The following is a 12361-nucleotide window of genomic DNA, read 5'->3' on the forward strand; positions in this document are numbered from 1 at the left end:
TCTCTTTCTGCTGCGTCCGATGTGTCAAACAAGGGTGGGGGAGCTCGTCCCACATGAACATTATGGGGCTCACCACAGCCTCAGCAAAATGGCAGTAGGTTTAATGGACCTTAATGTCTGACACCCCTCACCCCCAACTTCTACCAGGAGTCCTGGCTCCCATTCTCTTCCACCAGCACAGGGCACCAAAACAACTTCCTTGCCAGAGTTGGGCATAGAACCTATGAGTCCTGGCTCCCAGTTCCCCCTGCTCTAACCACTAGACCCCACTGCATTCCCAGAGAACTCTGAGAAATTTCAACAAATTCAAGGTAATATGTCTGGGAGCCAACAGTGCAGGTTCAGGCAGTGACTCAGAAAAGGATGTAGCTGGCATAAAAAATAATTGCCTCAATATGAGCTCTCAGTGCAGCACTGTGGCCAAAAGGGCTAACGTGACCCTTGGGTGTATGAGCCGGGATAGCGGGTAGCAGGGAATGGGCTTGCCTGTGCCCCCAGTGTCAGTGTGACTGCTGCTCGAGTGCTGCGTCCAGTTCGGGCATACACACTTCCAGCAGGGTGTGGAACGTTCAAAGGAGGGCCACAAAAATGAGCCAGGGTTGCATGCTGGGTTCAGTCTATTCAGCTGATCAAAGCGAAGGGTGAGAGCTGACTTGATCACTGGGTGCAGGTACTTGCACTTGGAAAAGAGAGCAGGTAGTGGAGACATTTCACCACAGCTGCAAAGACATAGCAAGACCCAATGGCTGGAAGTTGAATTTAGATCAATTTAACCTTGACCTCATATGCAATTTCCACAGCCATTCGAAGGGCTTCCCCGAGGAGGGGTTCACCATCGCTTGGAGCCTTTAATGAGCCATCTTACTTGAATCCAGAAACTGGGAGAAATGATACAGCCAGTGTGTGCTGGAGGGGTTGGGCTGAATGGGTGAGGTCATCTGTTTTGGCCATGGAATCTGAATCCCCCTGTTCATTCCCTTTCCTATCATGTCACAGGGGGTGATCTTCTTCCTGCAGAACCATATGAAGCATCTGGGCCGGGGACTCAGCTCAGCCTGGATCTCCAGGACCCAAACCAGTGCATTTCAGTCTCTCATTTTCAAAGGAGAGTGGCCCAGCTGGCTTAAGGGCAGGGGAAGGTGCTGCTGGCTCTGATGTGGGCCCAGAGCTTGGGTGGGACTGGCTGGTGCAGGGGTATGGGATACAGGGCCTTTCCCCTCCTGTGGACACTGGTACTGGTGCCTGTACTGGGGGTCCCAGCAGGGCTCCTAGGGGAACCATCTCCCTTGGAGGCTGGATCCAGGAGGAAGTCAGGTTCTTGGAGTGACTTCTCCCTTGCAGGAGCTGCTCTGCTTCCACCCCTTGGCGCCGCGCGCCCCAGATTCACTGGGGGTGGGAGGCGGGGCGGAGACAGTCCTCACCCTTCCGGAACCCTGAGTTGCTAGGCTTAGTCTCCCCCGGAAGGACCCTTTTGAGCGCGACACCGTATCTGGCTAGGGGACTGTCTTCTCGTTACTCCCGTCCACAGCCATTGGGTTGCCGTAGCAACGGATCTTGCCAGTCCTGTAGAAAGACATGGCGGCCGCCTCCTCCTGCAGCAGCGAGAGGTGTGTGGGTGGAGGGGCGGTGTTAGTGATTCCTAAACCCCTCTTTCCTGGGCCTGGTTAACTGGGGGTGGCAATGACTGGGATCCTCTTCCCAGCGGGGGGAGGGGCTAGGAGCCAGGATTCCTGGGTTCTATCCCAGTTCTAGGAGGGGAGTGGGGTCCAGTGGTTAGAGTAGGGGAAGGGCTGGGAGCCAGGACTCCTGGGTTCTATCCCAGCTCTAGAAGGGGAGTGGGGTCTAGTGGTTAGAGCAGATGGGGCAGGTTTGGGACAGCTGGAATTTCTGTTCCATGTGTTGATTGATTGAAATATATCCCAGTTTCTCACTGTTGCTCTGTCTGCCTGTCTCTTTGTGTCCCCACCCTGTCCATGTCCCTCTCCAGTAACGAAGCCAACTCCAAATGGCTGGATGCCCATTACGACCCCATGGCCAATCTCTACACCTTCTCCTCATGCATCGGTAAGTCCAGGATCCTCCCAAAAAGTGCCCTGAGCTGAGAGAGCTGGGGAATGGTCTAGTGGGATTCTCCTGGGTGAGGCCCATTGAGTGGTTAGAGGCGAGGAGGGAGGGGGGAAAGGGCCAGGAGTTCTGGCTCTGCGAAGTGAGTGAGGGCTAGTGGTTAGATTGAAGGGGGGCTGGTAATCAGGACTTTTTGTTTCTATTCCAGTGGTTATGATGTGTGGGCAGTGGGGTGCTGAGAATCCAATTCTGTTCCTGCCCTTGCTGTGTTGTCTCTGTAGGTGCTTAGATAAGTTCCTTCCCTTATCTGCCCCCCACATTCTCCATCAATAACTTAGTGAGGTACCTCGCAAAGGAAGCTCTTCTCAAGATCACTTAAGCACATGTGGTGCTGGCGTATGGCAAAGCATAGTTGTGTACAGAGCCATGGCATCCCAACCCTGGGAATACAAAATTAACCCTCCCACCCACCCGCTTTTGTTAACACTCACGGGGACGGGAGCTCTTGTTCTCTCCATAGTCTCTTGTCTCTCAAGGTGAGTGTGTGAGATGCACAGCCACAGCAAACAGGACGTGGAACTTAAAAACGCAGGGAAAGGCAATGAAGGGGACAGTCTGACTCTTATTTAACTATGAGGCCTAATGCCTGGTTGGCAGGAAGGTGTTCTCCCTCCCGTTCTCCCTCCCGCCCTTCAGTGACAGAACCCTAGCTCCACATCTCTAGGTCCTCCAAGGAGAACCCACTAGAAAGCAGCTATTGCATTCCTGATAGTGCTGGGAAGAAAACTTTATAACTGTGTTCATTATCTCCTCCCAGAACTGGGGATAAACCCAGGAGTCCTAGGCCCCAGCTCTAACCTCCTGGACCCCACTCCCCTCCCAAAGCTGAGGTTAGAAGCTTAGTTCCCAGCCTGCCTCGGATCGCCATTAAATAACTAACTGCAGTGCGTAGCAAGCAGCCCCGGATTCCAGGGCCCTCTGTAATCCCTTCTAATTGTTGTCTGCAGTGTAGTTGTAGCTGTGTCAGTCCTGGGATATTAGCGAGACAAGGTGGGGGAGGGAATATTTTTTATTGGACCAACTTCTGCCGGTGAGAGAGAGAGAGACTTTCAGAGTACTTTCTCCACACCTGAGGAAAAGCTCTGTGTAGCTTGAAAACTTGTCTCTCTCACTAACAGAAGTTGGTCCAATTCCTTGTCTCTCTAATCCCTTCTATGGCACCTTGCCTTCATCATGTCCACCACTAACGTCCCTGGGAGGGGGAGCTAGATAGGAGCTGTGCTGCTAGGGATAATGACTAATACTGCTGGGCTCATGCTAGCTAGGGCCTGTGGGGGACCACCCATTACAGGGGTTTCCCTAGGGCATCTCCCCCAACCTTTCATGCCACTATGGACTTTTATGAGACCCTGCTGAGAACATCTCAGAGGGGAACTGGACGCACAGCAGTGATAGACACAGCCCTGTGGTTACTGAGCATAGTGGTTAGTTAGTCTGCCTTACAGAGCTGGGGATAGAACCCAGGAGTCCTGGCTCCCAGCCCCTCTGCTCTAACCACTAGTCCCCACTCCACTCCCAGAGCTGGGGATAGAACCCAGGAGTGGTGACTCCCAGTCATACTCTTACACCCCATGTTTCCAGAGCTGCTTTCATCTCAAAGTCCTTCAAATTATTACATGGCTCTGGAGCACAAGCCTCCTCAGATGGTATGGAATGAGGCAGCGCATCTGCGAGGAGAGAACGCCTCCTACTAATCCCCCCACCCCCCACACACGTACTGCAGTACAGTGACCCCTGACACCATGCTGGAGCACTGCGGTCAGCATTTACTGGGAGGGCAGAGCGTCCTCCTGGTCTCTCATATAAATACCGGGCATGGCTGGACCTGCTTAGTGTGGGGGGAGCTTGTCAGGGATGCTGACTCCACATCTCTCTTGTATTCCAGCCCTGGCTGACCTGCATGGCGATGGAGAGTACAAGGTGAGGAAGGCTGGCCTGGTCCCATCCCGCCCCCAGAGCAGCCCCTTGGGCCTGATATCCCCTACATTTCACCCTGGCTTTGGCTACTCCGCCAGGGGCAAACAGCATCTGGATGTGGTGTGTGTATCTTGGGGTGGGGTGAGGGCAGGGGGTTGTTCAGGGTAGGGGTTGTCTCGGGGTGGGAGTGAGCATTCTGGGCCGGTTGTACCTCTGGGCAGAATGGAGTGAGGGTGCCTGTGCCCAGCCCAGCAGGTGGAAGCTGCCTTGGGGTGGGAGGTGAGGACCCCCCAGCACTGCTCTTCTGTCTCTGTCTACCCCCCCAGCTGGTGGTGGGTGACCTGGGCATGGCTGGGCACACCATGAGGCTGAAAGTGTACCAGGGCACGGGGCTGGCCAGTGAGAGCACCTTGTTGGACCTGCCATCTGCCGTCTCCACCTTCCTGATGGACCAGAATGAGCCACGCACGCCTGCCGTGGCTGTGGCCTCTGGCCCATTCGTCTATGTCTACAAGAACCTGCGGCCCTACTTCAAATTCACCCTGCCCCCTCTGGATGCCAACCCCCTGGAGCAGGATGTCTGGGAGCAGGCCAAAGAGGTGAGCAGGTGTGGAGTGGCTTGGCCAGCCCAGGGTACCTGTCCACACCCCTGCCCCCTACCTCAAACCAATGGGCCCACCCCTCCCTGGCACTCCACATCAGACTCAGCTCTGGGAGTGGGGTCTAGTGATTAAAATGGAGGGGCTTGGAGCCAGGACTCCTGGCTTCTATTCCCAGCTTATAGTCATGTGCCTTCCCATCTCTCTCCATCTGCATCTCGTTCCAGGACATGATCGACCCCCTGACTCTGAAGGAAATGCTGGAGGGGATCCGGTGAGTGGCTCTTCCCTCCCTCCATGGACTGTCTCATCACCACACACATCCCTGAAACTCTATCCTGGTCCTTGGCTTAGCAAGGGCTGGGAGCTAATGCCAGAGGCATTTAACATTCGATCCCTGGGTGTGGACTCTGGGGGAGATCCTTGAGGGTAGAGCCGGACATGCTGAGAGCCAGGACTCTCGGGTTCTATCCCCAGCTCTGGGAGGGGAGTGGGATCTAGTAGTTACAGTAGAGGGGGTGGGAAATTAGGACTCCTGGGTTCTGTTCTGGGTTGTGGATGGCAGGGTCTGTGAAGGTGAATGTATTGTACTGAGTTTCTGTCCAATGTCTTCCTCTTTGTTCAACATCTTCCTCTCCTGGTGTGTGTCAGGGAGAAGGCGGAGATCCCCCTGTCAGTACGATCAGTGAGGTAAGGCCATATGGTACCACTGAGGGCAAGGAGTGGCATGAGCACCTCACTCTCCAGCGATTTCCTGGCTAGCACCAAAAGCGTGGGCTGGGAGCTCTAGGAACTTGGCTTTTTTAGGGGATTGGAGCAGGGAGATTGAGGCTGGTGGCCAAGGGAGTGTGTGAGAAGGGGTCAGGGATGGATCCTGGCAGTGGGGAAGGCAGATGGTGTAGGGAGCACAGGCTGGGGGTTGGGGATCAGGGAGGGACCTTGGCAGCGGGGGGACAGGAGGCGTGGGGAGCACAAGCCAGGGGGTGGGTATCAGGGAGGGATCTCAGCACTGGAGGAGGCGGGCAGTGTGGGAAGCACAAGCTTGTGGGGGTGGGGGTCAGGGAGGGATCTCGGCAGTAGGGGAGGTGGATGGTGTGGAGAGCACAAGCTCGGGGGGTGGGGATCAGGGAGAGATCTCAGCAGCGGAGGAGGCAGGTAGTGTGGGGAGCACAAGACTGGGGGCTGGGTATCGGGGAGGGATGTTGGCAGTGGGGGAGGCAGGTGGTGTGGGAGCACAAGCCGGGGAGGTGGGGGTCAGGGAGGGATCTTGGCAGTGGGGGAGGCAGGTCGTGTGGGGAGCACAAGCTCAGGGGTGGGGATCGGGGAGGGATCTCGGCAGTCGGGGAGGCAGGTGGTGTGGGGAGCATAGCCCGGGAGCGAGGACGTTTTCCCAAAGCTTGGAAGGCTCTCAGCAGCAGAGCTCCTGTTCTAAGGGGTAGGAGGACACTGTGGGCCAGAGCAGGCTGTGTCACTATCCCACAGTCCCCTTCTCTGTCTTCCCCACCCCCAGGTTCCTGGCCCAAGATGTACCAGAAATGGAGAATTTTGTGAACCTACATAAGGGGCAACCGATCAAGCGCCAGGTGGGTCCCTGCCCTGCCCTGGGTCTGGGGGAAACTCCCCGGTGGACTCTCCAAGAGTAGGGGATTTGGTGTGATGGGGGTTAGAAAAAGGGGGTATTCTAGCATTGCCAGTTCCTCACCGATGTCTAGTGGGTCCCAGCAGGGCCATGCAGGTACCCTTACTTCCGAGCATGCCCTGGGGAGACTGGCACTGCCCTCCCTGAATAGAAAGGGGGACTGGGGAAGGGGGAGGTCCATGCTCCTCTTATGCCCATCTCCCTGTCCAGACTGTCATCACCTGCATGAGCACGCTGAAGAAGAACATGGCGGATGAAGACGCAGTCAGCTGCCTGGTGATCGGGACGGAGAGCGCTGATGTCCTCATCCTGGACCCTGAGGCCTTCACTATCCTGGCCAAGGTGAGTGGGGTGCCGGGTGAGGGGGTCGCTGTATACAGTCCCTGCATCCCACTCCAGAAGTGGCTGCATCTCAGCACCAGGCGAGGGACCCCTGCTCATATATAGCTTGTTCCCATGGGTGTGGGGCTGCCCCAGCTCTCCATTTGCTGTTGCAGATGACATTGCCGAGCGTGCCAGCCTTCCTGGACGTGATGGGGCAGTTCGATGTGGAGTACCGGATCACAGTGGCCTGCCGGGACGGGAGCATCTACATCCTGCGCAGGTGACAGCCAGCCGTGAGGGATGCCTGGGGCTGGAATGGGGCAAAGGGGAATGCTGAGGAACATAAGATAAGGAACCGGGTATGTCTCCCCCTCCCGCCCTCGATCAGACCTATGGTCCTTTCCAGCTTGGTATTCCCTTCCCTCTCCGATCAGACCTATGGGCCCATCCCAATACTCTGCCTCTCTGCTGCCCCACTGCCCAACAGATACCCATATGTGGCCCAACATGTGCCAGTTGCCCATAATGCACCTCTTTGTAGCACTCTCCCATAGGGGTGATTCCCTCCGTGCAAGGGCTCAGCCCATGCCCCAGTGCCTGAAGGTTTGGTCTTGCTGTAACATTCCTACAGGTGAGGCCTGTCTGTGTCCATTCCCTGGGCACAGGGGGTGGGGGAGGGTGACGGGAGCCCACAAGGCAGGGTGCGAGGAGGGAGCTGGGTGGGGCAGCAAGCACTATGGGGGGCTGGCACTGACCTGTCTGCCCTCCCTTCCCACTCCAGGGAGTCCAAGCGGCCCAAGTACTGCATCGAGCTGAGTGCCCAGCCCGTGGGGCTGGTGCGCGTACACAAGAACATCGTGGCCGGCTGCTCTGATGAAACCCTGCAAGGCTATACGCAGAAGGTGGGAGTGGGTGAGGGCACCCGCTACGGGGCACTGGGGCAGCAGGGCAGGTCTTGGAACCTATGTGCCCCCAGATCTGCTCCCTACACCACCTGTTACCAAGGCGCCTCTCCCTGGGGGGACCAGCGAGAGTTCTCCATGGCTCCATTCTAGGTCTGGTCTGCTAAGGGGCCCAGTGTCACAGGGATGCCACACAACAGATCCTTGTATAAATAGTCCCCCTGCCCCACCTCAAAGGCAGATAAACAGCCTTGCACCTCACCCCAGAGATGGCTACATCTGAGTGCCAGATCTCTTTCTCTTACAGGGGAAGAAGCTGTGGACAGTCTATCTGCCAGCCCCACTGATGACCATGAGCCTCCTAGACCAGAAATCACGCGGCTTCCAGGCCGTGATGGTAGGTCTGGCCAACCAGGTGGTGCACATGTACCGGGACAAAAACCTTGTGGACGTCATCCGCACCCAGGTAACTCCCCACCAAGCAAAGCCAGTGCCAGGGTTAATGCAGGATTCCTGGGTTCTATCCCAGCTCTGGGAGGAGAGTAGAGTCTCATGGGTTAGAGCAGGGGGCTGGGAGCCAGGCCTCTTGAGTTCTTTCCCTGGTTCTGAGAAGGGAGTGGGGTCTAGCGGGTTAGAGTGAGGAGGCTAGGAGTCAGGATTGTGGGTCTGGTGGTTATGGGGGAGCCAGGGCACTGGCCGAGCTGCCTGATGCCCCATTACTCCCCCCCCCCCCCCATTCTGCCACAGGACGTGGTCACCAGCATTTGCTTTGGCCGTTATGGGCGTGAGGACAACACCCTGATTATGACGACTAAAGGTAGGCAAGGGGCATGCCGGGTGGGCACCCTTTAGTTCCATGCAATTGCTTCTGTGCAATACTGAATGCACCCTGAAGCGGATGCTGCCGGCTGTGTGCTCTCCCTGCCCAGCCCCATCTGTAAGGACACCCTGACCCTACGTTAGAAATTCGACCCTCAGACATCTAGGCATCAGCTGGACTTCAGCTGGTGGGTCAAGAAGGAATTCATCTCCTGTGGGACAGTGCAGTGCAGCAAGGGGCATTAAGGAGACCGGCCACTATTGGAGACAGTACACCGTGGGAGATGGGCCTACAGGTCTGATCCAGGGAGAAGGAATTCAGGACCTTTGTGCCCATTTGTACTCTCTCCTGGTGGTCCCATCCCCCAGGTGGGGGGCTGATCATCAAGATCCTGAAGCGCACAGCCGTGTTTGAGGAGAAGGACACGTCGCTGGGGCCTCCCGTGGCCCAGAGTATCCGACTCAGCGTGCCCAAGAAGACCAGGCTGTACGTGGACCAGACGCTGCGGGAGCGTGAGAATGCCGTGGGTGAGTAGGGCAGGAATGGTGGGTTGAGGAGGGGGACTGCTTGGGGCAGATTGAGGATGGAGCAACTGGAGGTGTAGGGGAATGAGGAGGGGGAGTAGAGATTGGGGCTGGGAGGTGAGATGGGGCATCTCCCACCATTTCCCATGCCCCCCCCCAGCCATGGGTCTCTGCCCATACACCCAGCCTTTGAGCCACCAGTCCCACTCTGAGCATCAACCATGAGAAAGAGAGAAGCCACTGGACTGGGATTTACTTACCAACTCAGCATGTCAGTGCAAATGCACTGGCCAGCCACTGGGGATGCTGTGCTCTAGGGAGCAGGCTGAGGACTCAGTGGGGGAAACTCTCTTCTCACAGTCAGTACCGTCTCATTGCCCGAGGGGGCGCTGTGCTGCAGGGAGCAGGGTGGCAGCTGAGTGAGGGGCACTCTCGTCTTGCAGTCAGTGCTGGCCTAATGCCCGAGGGAGTGCTGTGCTGCAGGGAGCAGGGTGAGGGCTCAGTGGGGGGGGACTCTTCTCACAATCAATGCTGCCCCAATGCCCCAGGGGGTGCTGTGCTGCAGGGAGCAGGGTGAGGGCTCAGTGGAGGGGGACTCTTCTCACAGTCAGTGCTTCCCCAATGCCCCAGGGGGCGCCGTGCTGCAGGGAGCAGGGTGGGGATTCAGTGGGGAACACTCTCTTCTCACAATCAGTGTGCCCCAGTGCTCCAGGGAGCAGTGCAGGGCTTCAGTGCTGACCCTGGTGCTGCGATGCCACACTAAAGGGCCCTGTGCTGCAGATAAGGCATAAAGCCAAAATCCGTTGTGATTGGTAGAGATCCCCCATGTTGTCTGGCTGCTGGCCCCAGGCTGACTCTGTCCTCGCTGTCCCTTCACCCCTCGCCAGCCATGCACCGTGTGTTCCAGATGGACCTGTACCGGCTGCGGCTCATGGCAGCCCGGGCCTATGTCAAGGCGCTGGAGTCCAGCCTGGCGCCCGTCACATCCACACTGCAGGAGCCCCTTAAGATGAATGCAGTGGTGAGTGGCTCATGGGGACATCAGACCCTTGGAATGAGAAGAGTATGGGGCATTTGGAGGGAGGTAGGAGACGGGGTGAGAAAATTAAAGATTGCACAGGCGGAGGCAGGGAGCCAGGACTCTTGGGTTCTCCACAGCTCTAGGAGGGGAATGGGTCTAGTGGGTGTAGGGCTGGGCAGATTTTTGTATCCTGCTCCTGCTATTATGGCAGCAGGACCCGTGGGATCCCAGTCCCATTGCAGGGCTCTGAAATTGCCCCAGCAATGTCTGAATGTGCTGCTTTCAGCAAATGTCTCCCCACCAGCACCCATCCACTCCATGTACCCCCGTGCGATGGGATGGGAACCCCCTGACCCTCTCAGCTGCATCTTCCCTTCCCCACACACAGGAATTAGAAACCTCTAACCCTCCCTGCAAATGGCTGGAAAGCCCCTGCATCATCATGCAAAGGGGACAGGAAGCCATCCCCAGGCACAGGCAGCGAGATTTCCCATTGTCACCCATAGTTCTGCGCTTCTGCTGCCTTCAGAGCTGGAGTGCTGGACGGCCAGAGAGCGGTACCTGCTGGCCGGGGCATTCTTGTGGTTTGTGATGTGGAAAGACTATTTTTTTAATGCTACTCCCGCATTGTTTCTTAAATTTTTCTGCCGCTCCTGCTGTTATGTCAGGGGGACCCTCTGGGATCCCACTCCCGCCGCAGGGCTCTAGGCTTGAAGCACGTGGTCTAACCACCAGACTAAGCTGCCTGCTTTGGCAGGGTCACTGGTGGGAGAGAAGCATCTGATTTCTCTGCTGCACAGGGCTGAGGTGCTGGGAGCAGAGCAGGCAGCGCCTGTGAGGCCATTATAGGATGCTGCATGCACCTGGGGGGCTGCTCTTCCACAAGGATACTGACCCACTGGGGAGGGGTCAGCGAGGAGCCCCATGAACAATGGAAACCCTGGGCCTCAGGGAGCCCTAGTGGAAGAGTTCCTCTGAGAGGTCCTGAGGGGGCTTGTCCCAGTCTCTCTGCATGGTGAGGGGATTTGTGGGAGCAGGGGGTTCACGAAGGTCGAAGACAAAGTCTGAACAAGAGCCAGAAGCCACTGTCAGCCACAGCCAGCGTTTAACAGGGAGAGGGATTTGCCCTTCGAACAACAGGGGGCAGGGAACTCTCCATTGCTTGGAGGCTTCCAAGCCAGAGAGGATGTGTCTAGTTCAGTGAGCAGATCTGGGCTGAACTCAGGAACGGAGGGGGAGTTATTTGGGATTCAATCATCTCTTCAGATTTCCAGGGGTCCCTTCTTGTGGCTCCTGTGATGGAGAAACCCCCCCCCCCCCCCTCCTCAAACCCCAGGCTGGCTAGATTGGCTGTGAGATTAAGGACTCCTCTCCCCTTTGCACTGAACCTGTGCTCAGGATCTACCCTGCACCCCCTTCCCCAGGTCCAGGGCATCGGCCCCACCTTCAAATTGACCCTCCACATTCAGAACACATCAGCTGGGCGCCCCTCCATCAACCTGCTGGTGAGCTTCCTCTATGACCAGAGCCTCTATGCCATGAAGAGAGCCTTCTTCAAGGTACCCCCACACCCCAAACACCTCTGACCACCCCTACAGACCCTTGCACTCTCACTGACTCAGCTTTCTCTCCCTGCAGGCCCCCATGCTGATCCCGGGACTGAACTACCCCATTGAAACCTTTGTGGAGTGTCTGAGCAACAAGGGGATCTCGGATGTCATCAAGGTTTGTACAGGGACATCGCACCCCAGAGAGAAGCCTGATCCTTTAAAATGTTCCCACCTCCCTCCTGGTGTGGGTGCGTGGGTAGGGGTAGGACCCAGAGGTGGCTGCATATCAGTGCCAAGGGAGGTATCCGTGTATAAAGAGTCCCTGCGCCCCACCCCAGAGGTGGCTGCATCTCAGCGCTGGGCTCTCTGTCTTCTCTCTTACAGGTGTTTGTACTGCGGGAAGGCCAGAGAATGCCCTTGCTGACTGCCCATATCAACATGCCAGTGAGTGAGGGCCTGGCTGCTGCCTGAACCGCCTCTGGGGGGCGATAGAGACCAGAGCTGCAGTAGATCCCATAGGAGCCCTCACTGGATCAGAGCCAGGACTGGGAGCTGAGGCCCCCTGCTGTGCAGTGAACCACCAGCTGCCCCCAGGGTGCACACTGCTGACTTGGGACCATGTAGAGGGGAGTGTCAGGGCTGCTGTTCCCACCCCCATCCTTGGGTGCAGACTCAGCGGCATTGTCTGGGATCAGGCCAGCTCCTTCCATCAGAGGGGGTGCGGGGAGGACTTATGCCCGGTTTGGTATCAAGAGCTGCTGGGGGAAGAGGTGTTTCTCCCCCATCCATGGCCCTGGGGACAGCAGCTGGAAACCCCCTGAGCTGTGATTAGAGCATCCCAATAAAGCCAGCACTGTTACTATACTGAGCGTGCTGGTGTGTGGAGTGCGTAGCGCGGGGGAGGTACACTCAGGTTAACAATTAAACAACCTCCCCCAATC

The 12361-nt window shown here is 57.1% G+C and overlaps 1 protein-coding gene across 2 annotated transcripts; it reads left to right on the plus strand.

Moving 5' to 3' along the window:
* The first annotated feature begins 1208 nt into the window (after positions 1-1208).
* Positions 1209-12284, plus strand: BBS1 (Bardet-Biedl syndrome 1). Of its 2 annotated transcripts, none has more exons than XM_050960469.1 (17): positions 1209-1607; positions 1988-2064; positions 4010-4044; positions 4368-4640; positions 4868-4914; positions 5292-5330; positions 6151-6223; positions 6490-6621; positions 6777-6883; positions 7385-7505; positions 7813-7971; positions 8253-8322; positions 8694-8852; positions 9737-9870; positions 11295-11375; positions 11509-11595; positions 11805-12284. In XM_050960469.1, the coding sequence occupies exons 1-17, from the start codon at positions 1576-1578 to the stop codon at positions 11889-11891; spliced, it is 1713 nt and encodes a 570-aa protein (XP_050816426.1). In that variant the 5' UTR covers positions 1209-1575; the 3' UTR covers positions 11892-12284. The 2 variants fall into 2 exon arrangements, with proteins under 2 accessions (XP_050816426.1, XP_050816425.1); XM_050960468.1 differs by having other exon boundaries at positions 1212-1607; positions 11295-11429.
* Positions 12285-12361: the final 77 nt, after the last annotated feature.

This window comes from Gopherus flavomarginatus, chromosome 6 (genome assembly GCF_025201925.1).
Source record: "Gopherus flavomarginatus isolate rGopFla2 chromosome 6, rGopFla2.mat.asm, whole genome shotgun sequence".
Classification (NCBI taxonomy): Eukaryota; Metazoa; Chordata; order Testudines; family Testudinidae; genus Gopherus; species Gopherus flavomarginatus.

Excerpts from the sequence above, each read along its gene's own strand:
- BBS1 (XM_050960468.1), top strand. The coding sequence starts at position 1,576 with ATGGCGGCCGCCTCCTCCTGCAGCAGCGAGAG. Across the intron at positions 6,884-7,384 it reads AGCATCTACATCCTGCGCAG|GGAGTCCAAGCGGCCCAAGT; the intron begins GTGACAGCCAGC and ends TTCCCACTCCAG. Across the intron at positions 7,506-7,812 it reads TGCAAGGCTATACGCAGAAG|GGGAAGAAGCTGTGGACAGT; the intron begins GTGGGAGTGGGT and ends TTTCTCTTACAG.